This window comes from Rhinolophus sinicus, linkage group LG12, assembly GCF_036562045.2.
Source record: "Rhinolophus sinicus isolate RSC01 linkage group LG12, ASM3656204v1, whole genome shotgun sequence".
Taxonomy (NCBI): Eukaryota; Metazoa; Chordata; class Mammalia; order Chiroptera; family Rhinolophidae; genus Rhinolophus; species Rhinolophus sinicus.
In genome coordinates, this window is record NC_133761.1 from 65,436,352 (window position 1) to 65,460,347 (window position 23,996).

A 23,996-nucleotide genomic window follows, 5' to 3' on the forward strand; every position below is an offset into this window, starting at 1 on the left:
ATGTAGAAAGAAGTCCCTGGGTGGATAAACAAAATGAGGAGGGTGAGAGATGAAATTATATTCACTAACACCCAATTTGGCCTGAAGTTGAACCGTTTCCTTAATTTTTAAATAAAATTGTTATAGAGGTTTCTTGAATCCTTTAGGATTGATAAGAACACTACCACAATTTTTCTTAAACAAAACTGTTAGTATGAATTACAATAATTTTCAAAGACACTTAATTTATATTCATTATTTCATACTGTGAATATTGTTCATCAAATTAACATTGCAAGTATAAGTCACGGAAACGTTTGTTTCAACGCAACACGGTATAGCAGTCACTGTTAGTATTTGAATCTATATTAATTAGCCACTTAAAACCATTAAATAGTTTAATGGTTTCTATATTTAACATGTGAAATGTTTCAAAATAATATCTAGATTACGAGAAATAAATAAAATGTAAGTAAATGTGCCCCAGAATCCTTGGTTTTCCATTTGTTCATGGTCTTTGCACTCGGTTATTAAGGTGGCACCACATCCCCATGCTGTGAAATGTGTTCAATAAAACCTTGATATGCTTTATGAGGACCAAAGAACTTTGTATTTATTTTAAATATCAAAATAACACAAAGAACTAGTTCAATATACAATACATTTTCTAGTCTTCACAGAGAACTGAATTTTTCTATAAAGACATTTGTACTTAAGAAACACAAGAGACAGCCAAAATATCTATAAAACTGACAAGATACTTTACATACAGTTGACAAAATAACGAATTCTGATATTTCAGATATTTTTGTAACTGCTTTTAAACATGTCCTCAATGATTCAAAGCAAAATTTATGATTTGAGACTGAAAACTAAGTTCAAAACCGTTTCCACTTTAATGTACAGCATAAATCCCCTAAATGAGAACATTTATTACACACCCTGGAGCAGCTCAGTGCCCACCTCTGTACTCGTTTTTTGGCAGCCACACTCAACATTTGTAACAGTTTTATCTATAGGGATAAGAAAAGTCGATTGTTGGAAGGAACAAGTTTTGTAATTACACCACTGTACACTGTCCAACTTTAATGCAAGCAGGAAACCAAGCAAAGAGGCGGAGTAACCCTAAGTGTACATGCTTTTCATTCAAGAAAGGTTTTAGAATTTCCAACAGGAATGCAAGCACTGAAATTACTTCTTTACCAAAGAATTTGAAAAAAAAGAAAAGGTATGTCCATTTTTGTATAACCTCTATTCTTTGAATATAATTCTTAATTTCTCTATATAATGGCTGCAAAGGCTAAATTTAAATTCTTTGGGGATTCTTCAATAGTCATAGATTTAAGATCAATACACAGCAAGTTGAAACATGAAGAGTAAACAAATCATAGGCACTCTACGAAAGCTCTTTCTCTCATCTTCCACACTACCTAATTCTATTACACCTATCTTATTAATGCTCCCAAAGAAGTGCAGAAAGCATGCTAATATGCCAGGATAAAAGTATCTTTAAGTAGAAATAATTTTGGAGGAAATAAAGAGGGTGATGCCCCCCAAAAAAACCACTATAGACTTTACCGAGAGAGGAATGTGCAAAAGAAAAAGGGAGGATCTAAAGAAAAATTGTCTGTAGTTCCTAAAACTTGTTTAAAAAAATTATTTTCGTTATCCATTATTCACCCTAACAGCAAGTAACATTTACTATAATACTAAAGTTTTAGAAATGTTACCTGTTCCTTATGAAAGAATACATTTTCAGTCATTTTAAATTTGGCACTGACTCTTAGAGTGATCCAAACACAACTTCACAAGTCCTAACTTTTCCTGAGTTCATCAACTCAAGTTCTGTATGTTGACTGGGATCCTGCTCCTAAAAGGAAACTCATCTCCAACCATCACCTCTTGGTTCAGTTTTAGGCAAACTGAAATAAGAAGCCATTCAGTGTAGAACTGTGTGGTTATGGTAACTGATTATTCAAAAAAAAAGGTAGGAGGGGGAGGAGGAGACGGAGAGGCAGACACACTACTCATTTTATTTGACTTGTCAGATTCCTCTAATAAGCACGTACAGACAGGCCCAGAGTGGCTTTACAGTGACTATAAAGGCCTAGCAGAGATTAAAAAACAAAAAAACAAATATTCACACTAGTACTTAGTGCCAATTTCCCTACATAAACGTAAAGCAACCTAAAAAAATAAGTGTTGCCTGACCAGCAGGCAACACAAACATAAGAGCCATAACAACAACAAAATCAAAACCACTTATTAACCAGTACGATCTAGCCAGCAGAATCAACTCTAAGCATCTACAACTCATTGAAAAGGCACAAAGATTCAATCCAGAAAAGACTGGGTATGAAGGACACGACAAAGAGCTAATGTTCCAAATCTGACTTTTCATCAATGAAACCGTAGAATGATCTGGAAGGAAGAAAACTCAAACTTATAAACATACCAGTTTAACTGTGTTTTTATTTTGTTTGCAATTATAGAATGAAAAGCAATGAATGATATTTACTTATTAGCCTTTGACACTTCAAAGGCTGACAGAAAATTATTAGTGTACCTCCTTTTTCATGACCTACCATCACTTTTAAAAGTCATTTAATAAAGCACCAGTTTAAAACCCTAGTTTTGCAACTCCTCTTCTCCCAGCTATAAATGACTAAATTACTTAAAAGTATGCTAAGCTTAATACCTTCAGAGTTCGTTAAATCGTGCTGGCAAGAAGAACAAACCCTAACCATAAATGGTACTTTAGGCCGCAAAAAATAGGTGGGGTTTCTTACAAAAATAACTTCACCTTGTCTTAAAAAAAATTCTAAGGCAAACTGATTTTAATAGTGTAGTGTAAAAAATAAGCTTATTATTTTGCATTTAATAGTGTCCACTTAAAAGATAACATTCAATTAAACTGAGAAAAAATGAGTATTCTTACTTGTAATTAATTTGTCAGTATGACTATTCCCAGAGTATTTTCTCCTGTTCTTATTTTTATACATATAAACACAAACAATCTTAGTATTCACACTAATGATTTTTTTTCTTTTAAATCCATAATTGTAGGACTTCAACTGTGCTTCTTTGGACAAATATTTATTCAAACAACAAAGAATTTAAATTCTTTTAAACTATTTTAATACCTACTAAAAATCTTTGGTGCATTTAAGTAAAAACTGATTAGGTTAACAAATTTCTATACTTAATAAATTATTCAATTTACATATTTAAGTGCTAACTGCTATCAGCTAAAAATAAATTTAAAACAATAAATTATGCTCATAAAATAATAAGTTCTGAATGAGGCTAAACTTAGTTGCAAGATGCAAAATTTAAGTACAGATACAGAATTAATGAGTTTTAGAGTTAATGGAACTTTTGTCCCAAATACTTCAAAGCAAATATTACAAAAGGTTAACTGAAAAGAGTAGGCCTCATTTCATATTTTTTTGTGCCAACTTCAAAAACTTATACATTCAGTTTACCCAAATCCATGAGGTTTTCACAATTTTAAAATTTCTTATATTCTAATTTGAAATTAGAGGCAGATTTTTTGTTTGTTTGTTTGTTCATCCATTGAGACTATTTCTTCATAAGAATTACACTCTCTACCTCCCAGACTATTTAAGATTACATGAGAAAATGTAGTGCCCGGTACATGGTAAGCATTCATTAGTACGCTACATTTCTCTCCCTGGTTATTATAGCAGCTTGGCCACTTACAAATGATGCGAGCTTAACTGGGTCCTTCACCTTAATTAACCTCAGATTCATTATCTCTAAAATGGGAATACAGCCTGTCCTTTCTATGTCAGAGCTGGGTATGAGGTTTAAATGAGATAGCTGTGAATGCATTTTCTAAAACAGTAAGCCACTATGAGTTTAAATTATTTACAATAACTAAATATATTTAAATTTCACTTTATAGAAGAGATGTATTCCAGAAAAGTTCTACACTGTAAACCAATTCCTACAATCAAATCATGTATTTAAAGCATTAGATTATTATTAAAAGAACCCTAAAGTAACTACCTTCAAAAAACAATGTATTCTTTTCAATGTGAAAATGCAACACCCTCGTTTTCTGCTACCATATAATACACCATACACATACATGTATGTACCATCTGCCTTTTTATAAGTCCAAACTTTTCTACATTGGCTTAGGCAGGGTTCATTTTTAGGCATGATTTCTTCTCGTAATAGCATGATTTTTAGTTAAAAGTCTTGTTCTTTATGATAAAAATCATAAAGATACGTATTTTTAAAAGTCAATTTGAAAGACCAGCAGACTAACAGTACCTCATAGAGTCAAGTTCAATCATGTTAAGTACCCCAGATATAACATTTCCACAGAAAAGAGTGCCTTAAAAAGAAGAAATAATATACAATTAGATCTACTGGTCCTAGGATAATTATAACAAAATCTTAATAAATGAGGCAAAAGTCAAGTTGGTTTTATTATTTATAAGAGCTACTTTGGTTAAATGCCTCAATTCTCAACACCGTTTTCTTTTGTTTTATGTTCACTAGTATGGTGAACATTCCTGTAAAGTACCTTCATTTCTTAAGTGCTTCAGCAAACATGTTTCTCCATTATTAAGTGGTTAAGTTTTATTCATTAAAACTTCATTATTTTATTTGTGACTTTTTTCACAAGGGCTGGGCCAGACTTTACAGTTTACACAAAAAAAGTGCTTAAAGCAATTAGGAGTGTAAACAAAACGGAAATAGAAAACTCTTAAAATTGCTATTTTCCAGTAGTTTACATAAATATGACATGCTAATAAAAAAAATCAACCCTGCCTAGTCTAATCCTTCAAGCAGCTCCACTAGGAAACATTATCCTAGTTTAAGTTTAAATTGACTTGAAGATATGGAAAGTGCACATCTTTAAAGGTATTTTATAATTACCTATCATCTGACTGACTTTTTCCTCAATTAGTTTTAATCAGTGAGGTTTTGCTGTAACTGCTATTTCCTTTCACCAAGTGCTCAACTTTTCTCTCATACCAAAATAAAAATCAAGGATAACACTAGTCTTATGTGAAAAGCAAAAATAAAGATCTGGATTACATGGAAATCTGCATACAAGTAGTGGTTCCCTTTAATGAAAGTAAACAACACTGAGTTTAGTTCGACACGAATTTTGTAATTTGTTTGGCATCTTTTCTAACATTTATGTATGCAATATCTGTTTCCTTGAGTTTCAGTTAGCCAAGATCAATGAGACCAAAAGTAGCTTGTGAATGAAATGTCATGAATTAGCTATCACTGCCCCTCCCTTGGTGAGATGAAGCTATATGCTGTATAGTGTTAATGTTTCTGAACTAAAGGGCAGAACACAGAAGGTGAAGTTAACCTTGAAACATGCCTAGTTAAAACTGTCATATCCTGCTTTTAACACATTTTCAACGAGTATAATTTAATGCATAGACCTAGATTTGCATTTCTTATTTATAATAATTGAAGCATAGGCAAAAACCAATCATTTGGGTGATTATTTCAGTTCTACATTTCATTGAACAAGCTAATCATACATTAGCTTTCTGGCTTTGAGTTTGTCAAAAAGACCACATAATGATAACCTGAAATTACGGCTAGATGAAAAACAACACAGAAGTATCCAAAACTGTCTTATAAAATCAAATTCCTAATTTCAGTTTTTAAAAATCTGGAAGAAATAACAATGAATCTTATGTTAGGATAAGGAAGAGTTCCAAATCATCAGTATCGTCTCATAAATTCTTTCTTAAAGGCTGCATGGTCCTTGAACTTGGAAGATGGGGAAGGGAGAAAAGAGGAATGAGACTAAAGAATCAAATTTCCACTGATGATTAAAAAAATAAAAACTCATAATGTCAGCAGCTAATAATTTTGAAAAGCTGGAGATATAATTAAAAATTAGCACTAAATAATCTTTTAAAATCACAAAAATGTTCACTTCAAATATTATACCTCAAAATGTGTCCAAATATTCTTATGTTCTGTAAACAGAGATACATACTTTTCTTGATTTGAGACGGTTCGGAAGAATCTAGAAACTAGAGAAAATGAAGAAAACAGCAGCCCTCCTAATTGAAAGGCCCCCAGCGCTGGACCACCATTAGCACATAACCATCCAAAACTGGAATGTCTGTGGAATGGGTCCACTTCCTCACGAATGATGCTCATTACTAGGAATTGTCTGTACAGCAGTAGCATTGTCCAGGCCCAGCAGGGTTCCCAGGTACGACTGTTCTCTAGGATCGAGCATGTGCTCAGGTCGGACTGGATGAACTATATTTGCAGGCTGAGGAGTCAGAGTGTACTTTTCCAGAAAAGCTAAATCGGCTGCTCGCGGGTAATCAGTGGCCGGGGGCTGTGGCGACAAGATCTCGTGAGAAGAGGGTGGAAGGGTGGTCGTGTGACGCACCAGATCGCTCGGAGTGTCGGGCATCTGAACAGGAACCAGTGTCACCGGCACACACACTTCGGCCGACACGTTCTGTAACATCGTCTTGGCTTCCGACGGATACACTTTGGGCTGGTCCATGTATTGTTTTGTTTCTGCCTGAAAGATTTTATCATCAGATGAGTACTCTACTGGCAAGGACACGAGTTTCTCCTCGGAAGGACCCAGAGGGTCATCGGGAGACTTTATGCCGTGCACGTGGTCAGTGTGGTACTTGAGCTTGTCTTTCCGCTTAAACGTTGCATTACAGTGCTGACAGTTGAAAGGTCGGGCATCGGAATGAATAACCAGGTGTTTTGTTAAGGTTTTCTTAATTCTAAAAGACTGATTGCAAATTTGACACTTGTATGGTTTTTCACCTGTATGAGTAAAAAAACGAAATTGAGTATGAATGCGCTCGCTTGGCAAGACAAAGATTTTAAGTAGCATATTCTCCATGGGAATATTTACAAAAACTTAGTAAGAGCAGTAATACTCTTATATGTTATCATAAAACAGTAAAGAAAATGGCCTCAAACATTTAAGACAGATCTATGTTTGAATTCTGGCTATACCACTTACTGGCCAAAAGTGAGCAAGGTACCAACTTCTCTACACAGTTTCCTCATCTGTAATATGGAATAGTAATAGTACCTACCTCACAGAGTTGGTGAATGGATTAATGAGAAAACGAAGTAATACTGCCTACTGTACCTGGCAGAGCATAAGTGTCTAATAAACCTAAGCTACTAGTATTATTGCTTGCTTTTCCTCCCACTATAGCCTCTATTTGTGTACCCCATAAATTAGGAGGTGTTCATTTGGAGGGAGGTGTATTTTTGTTTTTAACAGGAACACTGTATCAGTGGCAAACTCTTTACTGCAATTATTTGCTACTGAAATTGCCCAAATCCAGTTATTTCTCATTCTAATATTTATGAAACCAATTATTTTTCTGTTCCAGAAAAGCAGCTTGACAAAAATCCAAACTAAATAAAAAACAAAGCAGCCATAAATGCATAAATGAGTTAAGGCTTTAAAAATTGTTACTTTATATGAGATGTCAAACAAGGGCTATGACAACATGTAAGAAAGATTCCAACATAGTCTGTATTGCAAAACATGACAGTAGCACCAAGGGGGGATAATCGATTTAGAAAATGACAACTTCCAGAAAGCAGCTGAAGCAAACCATTCTATAACTACCTATATATGACGACTGACTGTATAAAGGAAAACTGTAAGTGGTTAACTTGGTAAGCAAGACAATGAGGTCATATTTGAATTACTCTTTTCAAAAAAAGTAAATGTCTTCAGAGTTACACAGATTTAGAGGAAGCACAGAAAGAGGAAAGTGAGAGCTAAAAGTTGAGTCAATTCCCTATGGAAAAAATTTTTCCCAAACTGTACAAAATGACAGTCAAAAGTATTGAAGTGTATATAATAGAAGACCAGACTATTGCTCATTCTCAACATCAACTTTAATATAATGAGTAAAAATCGTAATGGAGGAAAAAAACAAAGCAATTTAACCAAGAACTACAAAGTTTAAATGTCCATATTTTACTCCTGAATAATTGCACAAAAATATTCAGAAAGTACCCATTAAGTTTTACCTGAATGCGTGCGAAAATGCATTTCGAGACTTGATTTGCCTTTAAAAATTTTCTTACAAACATCACATTGATGAAAGGTTGCTTTATATCTAAAAAAATAAAAGGTTAGAGTTTTTCAATGCAGTTTTAATAAACAGCATACCACAAATAAAAGTCCGATGACATTTCAGAGAAAAGCACCTGTGAGACTGAGCTATGAGCTGAAGTAGCCACTTTCTTCATGGAATATAATACCATTTTACTGGAAAGAACAAAAGACAAACTATCGGTACAGACTTGAGTATTTGACAGATATTTTCTCAGAAATTAAATGAAGTGACCTGTCACTTTAAGGGAAAAATTGACAAATATTTTTGACAATAATTGACAATAAAATAATTTTCAACAATAAAAATTGACAATAAAAATTTATTATGAATGATAAAATTTGAGCTTTCAAGCTAATATAAGAATTTTGGAAAACTTGCGATCTTGACAGCCTCACAGTACTCCTTTCTGAGACTGGAGGCTGTGTTAGCAAATGTGATTTGCTGACCATGTCCTGTGAAATATGCTACCATTTGGAAAATCTGCATAACTCAGTGAACGCTTATTTTCCAAATGACAAATGCATGATGTTTCAGTGTTATGCATATGTAGGTAGAACACCCATTCAAAGGACCAGACAAAGATACTGAATGTGAGAGGAGGAGAGCTTCATTAACCTTGTTTCAGATTCCACCTTGAGCCATACTTAAGGAACTACCACTTGTTTGGTTTTAATGTAGTAGCAAAGGATAACATCCACAGTTATCTAAGAAGGCTACTGTAATACTACTTCTTTTACCAACTATGTATCTGAGTGAGGCCACGTTTTCTTCATTTACTGCAACCAAAATAACACATGACAGCAGATATGACAATCCAGCTATTAAACCATTAAAGAGATTTACAAAATGGTAAAACACTCTTTCAATAGTTTTTTTTGTTTTGTAAACTAGGTATTTTTTACAAAATGGCTATTCATGTTAGAATGTGATGGGTATATTATTATTTTTAATGAACTGTACTCACATTTTTTTCTCATTTCAATTTCTAATGATTTATATAATTTATTTAAACAATAATATACTTTTTATATTATATTATAATTGATATAAACAAAAGCTCCTGAGGTACTGAATAATTTTTAATGGTATAAAGGGGTTGAGAAAAAAAATGTTCTAGTCTCCGGAGCAAGGGAGTGTGCAATTCCGTTTTCCACCCATTCCTACGGCACAGTGCGGTCCTACTTCCTCTCCTGGACAGCATCCTGTGTATGTATTTCTACAACCCAGCACTTAGCAGCGTCCCTAGTATCTAATGAACACACGAGTTTAGTGACTACAATGAAGACCCTGATTCAATGAGCACGTCACTGAACAAAATCAATGGAGGAAGCACTAAACCAATACATGGAAATGTAAACTACGAATCAACACTTCCTACTGGTCTTCAAATCAGTCTGCCAGTTCCTGGACTTACATACACTGTGTATTTTGTTGATCATGCTCGGTGCTATTAAACTTGCTTTCTTGGCACCTCAGACCATATCTATTATTTAGCACTTACTCCCAATACCTAGTCCCAGAGCAGGACTTCTTGGAATATTTTACACTCAACAACTAACCTCAGTTGAACTTGGATATCTAAAGTGTATTACAAAGTTGATGTTCAGCACAATGCATGCCTCCTTCAAGTAAAATACCATTTTAAATGCTCAGTGTGGTAGAAAGAGATTTAAACTCAGACTACAAACATTTTCCAATAACTGCTGTCTTATTAAATGTAATACCTAGGCAGTATATTTATATACTCAAAAAGCCACAGCGACCAAACATAAATGAATTCACCAAAGAATGCCAAGATTTTTATATTAGCCATGAACTTCAAGATCTACAACCTCCTTGCCTTTGAAGCAATTGAAAACAAGGACAATAATACGCTTTGCTCAATTCCTTCAGGTCTGCAGAGAAGCTGGAGAAAGAGAGCTGACTAACCTACCCCAACTAACGGAAACAAGGTATGAGGCACGCTGGAACTTTCCTCCAACGGAGGCTTATCCTGAGCAGGAACAAGGAGGAGCTTGGCTCTTTCACTTACTTTTGCCACACTTTCTCTCCAAGGTGCACACTTTTGTAATGGACAGTGAGATGGTCCCTACGACCAAAACATTTTCCACATTCTTCACACTGATGAGCCTTCTCACCTTAAAGACCCAAACATTTTGATTATAATATGCATTTCAGTCTTTTCCCCCCAGAAAAAATTATCAAACAGGAAGATAACATGGTGAGAAATATACCAGGAAAGTAAAGCCACCCTTTATTCTGGGCTATTTGCTTTATATCCCTTACTCAAATATCTTTCTTCAGTCAATCTATGCTTATTTTCATAGATGGGGAATTCTCTTCCCCATCTCAGGAGACTTTTGCTGTAGACTCCAGATCTTACCTTTCAACTAAGAGAGCAAGATAAGTGAAACCACTTTGAAACTCAAGACTGTTTTGGGACATATGAGTCTGGATAGCAAACACTTCAAATGAACATACACTGAATCAGCAGGAGGCTGTTGTACTGATTATAAGAAGGACCCGAACACTTTCAGATCTTTGTACTTTACTTTTAAAAGATTTTTCATCTGTGGAGATTTCTTACTTTTGTAATGAGCCAAAATACAAATATAAAGGAAAATTTCAGATGAGTCCACTTTCTCATCTCTATTCTTATATCCAATTACAAAGGTTTAGTCTCTAAAAATCATTTTTTTGACATAATACCAGGGTGCAGTTAAACCATGCAGCCTCTAGAATTAGGAATTTAGAATTCTCCACCTAAAAATGAAAATGTGTAAGTTCCAGTGAAAAAGTCATAAGACCTTTAACATCTCTTAAAAATGGTAACAGAAACTCAAGCTGCCATTGGGGTCATTTAAGGAAATCATCACTACCTGTTACATACTTTATACTTAAATTATGTTGAGAGGAATAATAATAATCACCTGTTCTACTGGGCTCAGAGATGGTGCTTTCCCATTATTGTGCTCACATAGCTGGCTCTCTTAGCACTTCCTGAACATCAATCTGAGAGGAAAATATGAAAGAAATCCCCAGAATATGAAAATTATAAAGATCTGAAATTGATCAGGATTACTAAGGCACTCTTTTCCAAAGACAGGGTTTCAAAACTTCACTATTACATAAACCTTAACACCCAATTACGATCAGTTTTCTTCCAACACCAAAGGTTTTCTAACTTCTCTCAAATCCAATCAAAACGATATTATCTTGGCTTCTCCCTTTAGGGAGGTGTCAACAAAAATTATTGCACCTATCTGCAATAATATGCAAAACGCAAAATTTGAAAATTTGTTAAAACAATTTTAAAATATACTTTGTAGTCATAAAGAGCAACCAAATGATTAAAATTACAGTGAACAAAAAAAATGTCATAAAATTATGTGCCTTTCAGACAGCTTTTTAAAAAACATTTTTAGAACCAGTATTATAGAGGGGTGAGCAACATACACCAAATTGTTAAAATTACAGCCGACATAAACATGATGTAGCACCTTTTCAGGTGCTTTTTTAGAGGATTTTGGAAACATCCCTACAAAATCCACCCTACCTGAATGTATTTTTTTGTGCTTTGTGAGGTGGTCATGACGAATAAAGGTCTTCCCACATTCATCACATTCGTATCTTTTGTCATCATGATGTACTCGTAGGTGAAGTCTATAAAGAAAAACAACTGAAGGTCACTGAACATGGTGAGACAGAAGGAAAAGTCCTGGTTAAGTCTAAACGATGAAAACGGCTGGCTACTCAACCAGCCTCATACATTACGGGAGCCGTTTCTATGGCTTTCCGAGTCCTTCCCACGCTCACTGCCTGACTCCACGGTTCCTATCAAAAGAGCACGCCAGTGTCTGTGCAGGCTCACCGCCTCTGAATCAAACTCCTTCCTGACTTCTCAGATCTTAAGCCCACTTCAGTGAACCTGCCAAGTGTCTCGAGTCCTATCCGACCACTCAAGCCTCAGAGTCAGCGAAGGTAGGAGTGAATCCGGAAAGAGTGAGAATCAGACAAATGGGGTAAGTGCACAGTGACAATCATACAAGGATGGTAACTGATTCAGCCACTGAATTAATCCCTCTGGATAACTGATACTACTTACAGACTGATAGTTTATTAGCATTTAGTACATTTGTAAGCAGTCAACTTCCTGACAATTACATTTTACTACTTGTCCTCACACTAACCAAACAAAATATGGCTCATTTTATAGCTACCCGAGGACGGATTATACAAGGTTTAAATTATTAAAACTAATCTCACTTGAATTATTATCCCACAACCCTTCATCTGTGTGTGTGTGTGTGTGTGTGTCTGTGTGTGTGTATATGTATGTGTATATATATATAAGTGTATATATATATATATATACACACACATATACATATATATATATATACAGAGAGAGAGAGAGAGAGACGTATACCTATCTATCTATCTATCTATCTATCCTAGGGAAATGACTAGTTTTCCCATTCAAGTTGCCCAAATAGGTATTGATTCTACCATAACTAAAACCAGAAACTGAATGGACATGTAAAGGGGAAACATTCTCTTTAAACTTAAAAAAAAAAGGAAATAATAAATGGAAAGGTAAACAGGAAGGCCTTAAGATTAAAATTCTTAAGAGCACTAATAAAAAGTAAAATTATACACAAATGTCACAGTAGGTAGTCTCCTTCTACTCATTCAGAAAACAATAACGTTTCAGAAGCTGCCAATGTGGTCAGGGATTCAGTTATAAACTAATTACGTAAGTTTCAAATAGTGAATAGAAGACTTTCTAAAACTGGGGATCCCGGAGTTTTCAATTTTGCCGTATTTTTATAGCATAGTATTCTTCGATCATCAAGAGTTAAGAAACACACTAAGTTTAGAACCCCTGACTTGTAATGAATTTTGATTCAAAGAGAAGTAATGAAATAGATCTTTAAAGGATTACAATTTAGAGAGTCAGAATTCAAACTTGGTGCTGAGGAAATGTTTAAAAACATTTCACAAAATAGCCACAGAATGAAGGCTAAAATATGAAAAGTTGTAATGTAGAGGGGAATCTATAAATGTTTGCACAACTTTGCCGGTCATAAGTGCTAAGTAATGTTTTAATTCAACAAACTAGAGCACTGATAAGGCAGAATTAAAATGGAGACGGAATTTTATCTGAATGTAAGGAAAACACGGCTTGACTCACCTGTATGAGCTCCCATGACGGAAACTCTGCCCACAAATACTACAGAGATGTGGCTTTTCTCCACTGTGGATTCTCAAATGCTCTTTCAAAGTAGTTCTGTGTTTAAAAAACAAAACAAACAAAAAAATATTTAAACTAAAGATTTTTTTAATGCCAATGAATACCTTAAACACAGATGTCCCAAATGCCCACCCTAAAGATATTCAAGCTAACACACCCTGTGGCAATTCTCCTAGGATCAGTCTCGCCTGCACACAAACATGCTTGTTTTGTCTCCCCTTTAAAACAAAAAAATTTAACTTTGGCCTCCTTTGCCATTGGTTTGCTCAAAGATTTAACTATCTAGCTGAAGCAAACTTTCAAGAAACACAAATAAAAATACTCAATTGTCACTACTGAATTAGGTAAAACGGATGCAAATTTTGATGGCGAGAGCACAATACTAAATAGGGAATCCAGGTGATCAGTACTAATCTTTTCAAACATGTGCTCAATACTTGTTAACAAGAATGTTTCAAGGCAAAGAGAACTACAGGTAGCTGGAACTTCCAGATGCCAATGTGGAAAAGGGAAACCATATCAAGGATATGGTCACTGCCCCTCCAGCCCTGTGACCCTCCCTGGATGTAACTAACCACTGCTGGTCCAAATACATCACGAGCATGGGCAGTAGTTCTACCATTCAGAGGGTTTCAAAGGGCTGACAAAGTTATTTGGGGGAAAGAAAGGAAAAGGCATGTGTCTGATGTTGGCGGGCTTCTGACCGTCAGTCCCACTCGGCAGTTACTTCAGTCCCATTATCTAGCGAGCATAAAGGCTGATTCTGAAGTAAAGGTAGTTCTCTGCCAGTAGGTGGCGCTCTTCTACAAGGCCCCCAGCGCGTCACGGGGAGTCTGCAGGTACACCCAGCTTTGTGGAAAACAGCCGGAAAACTATTCCTAGACCCCAACCTAGTACGTAATTAAAAGTTAAAAGATGGAAAGGTTGTTATGGTTTTGGTTTGTTTGCTTTTTGTTTTTACTGAAAGACCTTTAAGGGGAAAAAAGAGTTTATGATGCATAAGATAACCTTTATATTTTATCAATCTGTAAATACAAATTTTCAGATGAATATAATGCACTGATTTTCCTATTCTGCCACCATATCCACCTGGTAGAAAGTGGCATTTCTAATTTTCTTTAATTAGGAAATTTGAATACAGTGAAGAGTATAAAATCTACGCATACTGTTCACAGAATAGCATTAAACACACGCAGGGCAAGATACGGAACTCCCTCCACCAAACCGGCCTCCGCAGGCTCCCCCGATCTCACCCTCCCAATCCCCCTCTCTCAGAAATAACCACCTATGTCATGCATTCCCTCTTTGTTGTTCTGCGACCTGTGTTGTGTATGTCACGAAACAATACAGCGCATGTTTCTGAAAAGCTGAGCAGGAAGCACAACAACCCTAACAACACAAGTCTTGACGTGTCACACTCACTACCACCGCTGCTGTGGGCTGACACCCAGCACTCCTGACACCTTGGGGTGCCCGTCCTGCCGTGAACCCCCTTGGCCCCTTCCCATGTCAGAATTCCTATTTCCCGCAGCCTCTGTCTTCCTCTGGAACAGTTTCGCTTCTCATTCTGGTGAAGCATGCCCTTTAGTTGCTTCAGGAGAAGAACCTTAAAGGCTCATTTTCGGACATCAGGAAAAATGTCTTTATCATCCTTGGCCTTCACTGTCAGTTTGATTAGGAACAGAACTCTACATTAGAAATCATTTTCTTGCAGAATTTTGAATGTCCAACTGCATCATCTTACTTCTGGTGCTGCTGTTTGGAGAGATCTCAGTAATTCTAATTCTTGATTCAGTGTATGTGGCTTTTTCCCCAGAAAAAACAGAAGCATACGGAAGCCTCATTTGCCCCCCAATGTTCTGAATTACCACACTGGTGCACCTTGGAGTAGGTTTATTTTCTCGTGAGGTCCTAACCACGTGATGGATCACGGTTGTCTGGCAGCTCATCAGCTCACGTCCTTCCAGTCTGGGAAATCATCTTTTGAGTTATTTCAGTGATTTTTCCCCATTTTCTCTGTTCTTTTTTCTCAACTTCTTACCAGGTCCTCTAATGTTCTAATCTTTATTTTATATTTCTGCATCTTTTCGGTCTACTTTTTGGGAGAGTCCCTCAACTTTGTCCTTCAGTCCTTCTTTGAGGCTTTTCCTTTGTCTTTCATGCCTTGAATTTCTGGTGTCTGATTTATTATGTCAGTGACTCTTTCATACTATAACATCCTGTTCTTGTTTAATGGATTCTAGATCTTTAACTGGGGATATTAATAACTGTTTACTCCTTCTTTTTGGCAAATTCAATTTTTCTTGCATAATCTGTTCCCTTCCAGTTTTGCTTGTTTTTTCTGTTTGTGTTGAAATCTGTCTTCCATGTTAAAGGATTTCCTTCTGTGTCTTTATCTGCTCACGATTATCTGTGATAGACAAAAGACTGGACGGGAAGATCAATAGCACGGGTGGGCTCCGATGACTGTGAGTCACTGTAGGTGATCTGCGGGCCTATCTGCCCTGGGGTTGCTCAGATTTTCCACAACTGATATCTAAACTGCTACCTAGAGGATAAAATCTAAAAGCCAAGGTGTCAGCAGGGACAAGGGCTCACTGCTTTCAGCACTCAGAATGCATCCAGTCCTGCAACAACAAGGCTCACTCCTGCTCAGATTCTGCCGAGATGGGAGAGGGGAGGTACCCAGCAGTCACGGCCTGTGCGGGTGGAAGAGAATCCAGTGACGAACTTCTCAAGATGCTTTTACTCTAGAGCCCTTGTTCCATCTCCTTCACCTGCTTCCAGAGGTTCCAGTGCTGCCAGCTCCTGCACTGTCTGTGGATTCTGTGATGTGCGCTGGGTTCTGGATTTCTCCATTGGCACAGCAGGGTTTGTCTTTCTCAGATCTGCTAAGTCAGTCAGTTATCACTGATCTATCAGCTGCCGATCTGCCAAACCTGTGTGGCTCTTGTCACTTTTCTATTTTCCCTGTCTTTGTAACTTACTATCTTGGAAATAAATACATAGATGCATAACCTTTCCTGGATTTCTAGTGGGGTTTCAGAAAGAGACAAAATGGTATCTACGTTACATTCACCACCTACAGGTGCAAATCCTGACTCCACCTTCCATAAGATTTTATTATATCATTTCTTCTACCCTTAAATTTCAAATTAAAGCATAACTCAAGTATCTTGTATCTTGTGTTGCTCTAATCCTTATAAACTACATTCATTAATTATTCCTACACAACAACAGCAGGATTTTCCTGGGTGTGTGGATAATTCCTCACCTCTCTCGTACTGATTTTCCACAGATAAAGCAAGTCCATTTTCTCTTTCCACCATGGGTACATTCTATATGGCGTTTCAAATTCCCGGTGTCGTTAAACTGGCGACCACAAATGTCACATGGAAAAGGACCTAAAAAGGAAAAGAACAGGGTGCGCGTGAAGTTTAAGGAGTACATACTAAGTTACACTTAACATGTATGTGAGAGGTAACAAAGTGGTGGGTGGCCTGGGGACCAACTACTTGAGCCTGACATCTGAGGTTTGGGGGGCAGTCCTGTGGGATGGAGCCCTGAATCTGTGGGATCTGACACTGTTCCCAGGCAGAGAGCATTAGAACTGAGTTAAATTGTAGGCCACCCAACCGGTGTCAGAGACCTGCTCATTGTTGAGGGAAACACACACACATCTGGTGACAGAAGTGTCAGAAGGGAAGTGTTTTGTGTGAGTAGAAAGGAGATTCCCAGGGAAGAAAGACATAGTAGAAAGAACTGATTTTTCCCTACACAGAAGGAGACTGAACTGGCTTTTTTCCTTTACAGTACATTATACATTTATGCCTACTTTTCTTAGTGCACATATAATAACACAATGCAATTATTTATTTACGTTTCCTCTTCCCTTCTAGATCGTTTCTTCCTAGAAGGCAGATTTACAATCATTTCTATAGCCCTAGTGCTGATATAGGGCCTGACATCTAATGTAATAAATGCTGATAAACAATTGAGTAAATAAACTGAAATGGTCAATTCCCAGTTTGAAATAAGACTGGAACAAAGTAAAAAATGTTACATGCTGGATTTTTGGGACAAGGAAATAACGAAAAACTTGGGAAGAATAAACAGAGGACTTAAGAGAGTTCATGGTTTGGAAATATATTATTCAAGGAAGCTGTGTATTTGGAAAAAAGATGTCTCAGAACTTGGAAAAATAAACCAAAAAAGGAATTCTTAATGAAGAATTGATTATAATAGCACAATGGAGCAAAGAAAATGGCATATAGACACATCTGGAATTCAGACACATATCTGAGGCGACCATTCGTTCTGGATGAGGCTTCAGCACGTTTCTGCACACTAGAAATGAGAGATGACCTCAAAATGTACATTGTATCAAGTATCTTTAACATATTCTCATTTACAGTCTCTAATATTTCATCTTCCATGCGATCTGAGTCTTTTATTTATTCCTGAACTCATTCAACAAGTATTCGTTGATTCTTAACTCGTTTCTAGCAGTGTTAAAGAAAGTACTATGAAAAATCCCTCTTCCACTCCCTGCCCCCCAAAAAAAGTTGAGAAAGGGAGTCAGCATTTCACATAGTTGAAAATGACTAGATGAGGCAAAGATAGGTCCAAGGCGAGCAGGTTATGGAAGTGTGCGTCGGGCGAAGAGTGTAATGTGTACCGTAAAACTCTGAGTCAGTGAGACTAACTATACATACCCATGAAGGTCTCACCCACTGAAGGAGAAAGGAGGCCTCTCTCCGAGACGTGGGTGGCCAGTTACCTATCAGGGCTCTTCAAAGAAAATACCACCTATGTTTTTCTTCTATGACGGACACCCAGTTTTGCAGCTAAACCTCTTTGAACTTTTATTTATGAAGCTACGCTGGGAACTTAAACTAAAGGAGATTTTCATGTCCACTCTCTAGATAGGATGGAATTAGCAGATTTGACTTTTTAAAGCCAAACTATAACTTTCACACTTACAAATAGAGATACATTAAAAGTTCTTCTCCCCCACAGGTTCCTGTTGTATTTCTTAGGTATCTCTCCCAGATGTTCAGTATAATCCTAGTGTGGTATATATGGGTGCTGTTGGATAACCAAAAGCAGTAACTCTCATGTATGTGGTACCTGGACCAGCAGCATCAGCATCTCCTGGGAAACGTGAGAAATGCACGTTCTTGGGCCCCAGCCCAGACCTAATCAGTCGTCTAAAGTATATGGTGATTCAAGGGACCAGATGTACAGAGATGGGTACAAAGGAAACTGAATACATACATGATTATATATAATGCACACACACGATACATAAGCATATAAAAATGAAGCAGAATTCTACTTGGTATATTTTTCTCATAATGGCCAAAAATGCAAAGCGACTATATTATTTCACAAACCATACTTCTGGGAGGTTGGAGAACCTTAACAATTATAACACTAGAAATGTAACGTATCCAGAGAGAGAGAAAGCAAAGCAAGCCAGGCCTGGCCCTACATCTGGCCCTTGAGAAGTGTGACTTCATTTAACCCCACAGCACCGCAGAGCCTGCGATCAAACTGTTTCCCACACGCGGAAGCCAGAGCTCCATGAGGCTGTCCCAGCTCACAGTCTCCAGCCTGGACAGAAGGCCCCCTAACTCCCACTACCTGTACATCATGCTACACCTGTTAAACTTTTCTTCTAGTACATGTCAACTTGTATTCAATATTATACAAATTAACTAATCGTTTATAAAATAGTTGTGTGGGCCTAACATTATAATGGAATGGTTTTTTACTAGTCTGATTGCCCATGGACGGTAATTTAATTTGGCAGGAACAGTGTGTACAGATCCTAACAGAGTGGACATATGGTTTCGGTTGTTCCAGTTGTTCAAGGAATAATTACTACTGGGAATGCTGAGCGTAGTTTCCTCAGGACATTAGTTAGCAGGTTGGCTAAACCTGCCTGCCTAGCATTTCTGGAATACCTCCCCTTACTGATACCCTGGAGCACGATAGAAAAATAATCTTTTAATAACATTTCATAAAAAACTAGTTCAACCACCTTTTTAGGAATGCCCTCCTCAACAACTCTAATCGCTGATTGGCTCAGCATCTGCTTATCTACTTTCATTGACAGGAAAGTAACTATTGTGCCACACAAGTTACTCCATTTTGTAAGTTCCGATACTCAAAAAAATTTCTAAATTGAAACTAAGCCTATACCTTAGAATTTCCATTCAATGTTCTTCAGATGTCTATTTATTTATTAAATGATGTATTAAAGAACAGTTGAAAAAGAAAATCAGGAAGACAAAAGGAAGTGGAAACAAGTATGTTAATCATAAAAATTATTGTATTTTGCTATGATGTTTCTACAAAGTGGGACAGATAACCTATGGTTTTCATTTCAAATTGGATGAAGCCCACAAATTCCCCAATAGAAACTGTTTTTTCTGGAACTACTGTCTAAAGAAATTCCTCACATGCAAAATGCAATCGTGCACAAGCCTCCAACTATAGGTCTTATATTAGTCATATGCAATACCATATAATAAGTATATATTTAATACAATAGAATATATATTATATATGTATATTATATATTATGTTATATTAATATTATATTAATCATGTATATTAAATATGTATATAAATAACAGTAATTATAAAACCTGTTTCCACATGTTGGCTTCTTAGAAATGCTCAGATGAAATACCATGATGGAACTTACTAAATTCATAGATAAGCAAAAAAGAAAAATAATCTTCTAGCATACACGAGTCTTATATACTAGAATCACAAAGATTAAGGATTCCTTACTACACAGTAAAGCCTGGAAAGTATTTGAAGACAGCTGTTCTGTCTCACTTAACTAGTCTGTCACTTCCCAGACAAAACATCTCCCTATTTCCCACACAAAATATTTCTCAGTCCTTCAAAAGCTTTTTCCATGAAATAATTTTAAGACCCTATGTCACTATAATTACCGACCTCTAGAATATATATTTGTTAATATCCACCTCGAATGTGGTATCCAGAAATGAATGCGATACCCCACATCAACTTAAAATCAGTGAGATGATTACCTCCTAATTTTGAACAATACATTTTTATGAATACAGCTCAAAACTGCATTGGTTTTTGTCAGTTATATGACATTATTGGTTCAGATATTGCCTTAAAAAAAGCTTAAAAGCCTCTGCTACTGAGCCCACCTATGAAACGAAGAGTTTGGATTTTGTGCCATTTTTCAGGTCCCCAGTGACTGAAAGTCAGATCATCCTCACGTTTACGACTTTGTATTTATTTTTAATTAAAGTTAATTGGTTTTAACCTGTGGACAGCACAGAGTTTTGGGGGTGTTATTTTTTTTTTTTTTTTTACATTTATATGTAACTGTCATAAATGTACCTAACTGCACTACCATCTAGACCACAAATCTCCACCTGGGCCATAAACATTAGGGAGAGAATTCATCAAATACAATACTGAATTCCAAACACACCAGATTTATTGGACTCCTTGAAAACTTAAGTTTTTTCCAAAACAAAAATGCCATATCCCAAGCACTCACCAACCTATCCAACCATCAACTGTAAATAAATGCAATTTATGACCATGACACGTCTACCACTAAAAAATGACAAGTAAATAGACAGACGTGTTTATCACCTCCAGGACCTGCGGCAAATCGGTACTCGGCCCGGTTTGCATGACCTGCTTCTCCTAATGCTTCGACAGCGCAATGGGGCTGATCAACCACTGTTACGACCGCTTTCAGAAAAGGGCGTCTGCTCACCCAGATGGAACTTTTCTTGATGCTTCAACCGTGCAAACCGTGACTTGAAGTGCTCCTCACAGTAGGTACACTTAAAGGGTTTATCTTGAGAATGTAGAATCATATGTTCCTCCAAGTGCGGTCTGCGAGTAAAAGATTTCTTGCAAATCTAAAAGAAAACGCACATAAAATATAAGGGAACCTGAACGAAAAATTAAAATGCAAAGCTCATGTTGAGAAATAAACACATAAATTCAAGTGGTCAGAAAGAATGTGGAGGGCATGCTGCTCTGGGGCTTCAAGAGCCCCGTACGGTTCCCCTGGGCTTCCTGGAGCCCAGCTGCCATGGAAGGTCAAATAGCCGCATGAAGTGACCACAGTGGAGGAGACTCAAGGCCCAGCCAACCATCCTTGCTAAGCTCCCAGATGTCAGCCAACCCCAAGTCACCAGTCGTGTGACTAAGCCACTTCGGAAGTGTCCCCAAACCAGACCAGACCAGACCATCCATCGGCTGAAAACAACTGATTTCAGTTGAAACCATGTGAAACAGAAGAATCACACAGCAAAGCCCTGCCTCAAATTCAGATTACTCATCCATAAAGTGGTGAGATACAATAAAATGATGTGTAAAGCTCTAAGTTTTGAGGTAATTTGTTATGGAGCAACAGATAACCAGAAATGGAGGGGAAATGATAATATTTTACACTTTGTGCAATAGTAATGTCACAGTTTACATACACAACTACAAGGTGTGATTAAAAAATACGGTGAATGCTGCTGCCAAGTGCCATCCAATGGAAAGGCAGGGCTCTTCAATATGGGAAGTGGCACGTCCAATCTTAGTAACAGTGTGTGACAAGTTTCAACTTCTTCAGTGCAGTCAGTTGGGTGTGAGCTACAGTTGACAGAAGGTGTGTTTTAAAGTGTGCTGCACATCATCCTCCATCATGACAATGCTCACATCACACATTGCTTCTGGTATACGGCAATTTCTGTCAAATAAAAACATTATGGGGTGTCCTCATCCACCTTATTCACCGGATTGGGTTCTGTGTGACTTCTGCCTCTTCCCCAAAGTCAAAATGATTCAGGACATTGAGGCAGCCACGACAGCATAATTAAAGACACTCACGAAAGAGGACTTCTAGGACTGTTTCAGAAAGTGGCCAGAACGATAGGTAAGTGTGTTCGAAGTGAGAGAGAAGTATTTTGAGGGGGATTAATGGCAATGTGTCTTTTACTGTAATAAATTTTTGTTTATTTAAACATTCACCGTATTGTTTGATCACACCTCATACATGGCATAGTGATTACAATAAAATTAAAAACGAGGATTTCTATTTCTCATCATCTAAAAACTAACCCATACCAGCCATTTACAAAAATATTAGGATATCATTGTATAAAAGAAAGGTCTAAAAGTGAGCTAAGTTTATACTACTTTAAAATCTAATTACTTTCCCAAAAGGTACCATTACATTTAGTTTGGTTTTCTACTACAAATTAAAAGCTCTTACATCACATTTCCAACTTTCACTCTTCGTCTTCTTAATGGAAATAAATTCTTGTGCATTTTCAGGATGAAATCTATAAAAGAAAAATAAAGAGATGATTAGGAAATTATTATTTTAGTTAATAACCCATACAATCTGCTGACAGTGATTACAAGAGCCAGGCACTAATTCCTTTCTTACAGAGACAGACACAGGTGAGTACTTTAAGAACACATATAGTGACATCATTTTAATAAATCAATGTGTACGCCAAAATTTATGCAGAAATAGTCAAAGAAAAGTCTAAACATGTTTTGAATACATTCATGGACCTAGCTATTCACAGATACTCTTCAATGTTTGTTTTTTTTAAGTCCAGATTTCAGTAAACTTAATATCTTAAGAGTTAAATATGCAAACTGTATTGAATCTTCTTGCACTCAAACATTTTTATTTTATCAACTAAAGATGAAGTTCAGCATGAGGAATACGTTTCCTAGTATTCTAAAACCGTAGTTTTTGAAAACATACTTGCCAAAACCCAAGACAAAAAAAATAGGCTAACCAAATGCTATATCTTAAATTTCTGTAGTATAGACTATGGGTCTTGTTTCTACACCAAAAAACTTCACTTCAACAGCATTAATAAAATGTGTGATCAAACTAACATTTGCTGCTCTTAATAAATTGATAGTCTGCAAAATGTTAGGCGGTGAGAGCATTGGAGGCCAGCACTCCACGTGTGTTTTCAGCTTACTACATATTTAAATTCGAAGGCACAATAAAGGACATTACAGAAGCAAGATAATACTTGCCTCTTTACATGCTTGGCTAAAGTCTTCTTGCTTGCATGAAGTTTATTACAATAAGGGCACTTGTGCTCCTTCTTATGAAATTCTGTTTCATTACTGTGCTTCTTTCTGTGAACAGTTAGGTTAGACTTTGTCGAATAGCGCTGGTGACAAATATCACACTCAAAGGGCTTCTCACCTGTGTGAACACGTGTGTGGCTCTCATATTTCCCTATAAAAGGAGAGAAATTAAAATCATATTCAGTACATTTGCCACGCAGTGACTGCAATTTGACAGTGGAATAAAATCTCATGACTAAGCCTATTTAATATACACACCCACACCGAGAAAAAAGTTTACCTAAATTTATAACTTTGATAAACCTCAAAGACTTATTGCTTTGAGTTCACTGCTCCAAATACACCTTTCCTCAAAAACGTGGGTCACCACTTCCCCAACTGTGTTCAAGGGGCGACATCTCATCTGGGACTTTACTGGGGGAACAGTGCCCTTGATTGTCCCAAGGTGAAATCCGGAATGCATTTTCAGACATCACAAATAACAGGTAGGTTTTATA

General features: G+C 36.7%; 1 protein-coding gene across 3 annotated transcripts in view; it reads right to left on the minus strand.

Moving 5' to 3' along the window:
* Window positions 1-566: 566 nt before the first annotated feature.
* ZBTB41 (zinc finger and BTB domain containing 41) overlaps window positions 567-23,996 on the minus strand; it is a 34,822-nt gene continuing 11,392 nt past the window's right edge. For all 3 annotated transcript variants that reach the window (XM_019750935.2, XM_074317072.1, XM_019750934.2), the window contains exons 3-11: window positions 23,443-23,650; window positions 22,652-22,721; window positions 21,155-21,302; window positions 16,646-16,775; window positions 13,312-13,407; window positions 11,674-11,780; window positions 10,150-10,255; window positions 8,029-8,117; window positions 567-6,792 (exon numbers count right to left, since the gene is read on the minus strand). In XM_019750935.2, coding sequence (XP_019606494.2) covers window positions 6,137-6,792; window positions 8,029-8,117; window positions 10,150-10,255; window positions 11,674-11,780; window positions 13,312-13,407; window positions 16,646-16,775; window positions 21,155-21,302; window positions 22,652-22,721; window positions 23,443-23,650 — 1,610 coding nt within the window. In that variant the 3' untranslated portion in view covers window positions 567-6,136. The remainder of the gene's footprint in view (window positions 6,793-8,028; window positions 8,118-10,149; window positions 10,256-11,673; window positions 11,781-13,311; window positions 13,408-16,645; window positions 16,776-21,154; window positions 21,303-22,651; window positions 22,722-23,442; window positions 23,651-23,996) is intronic.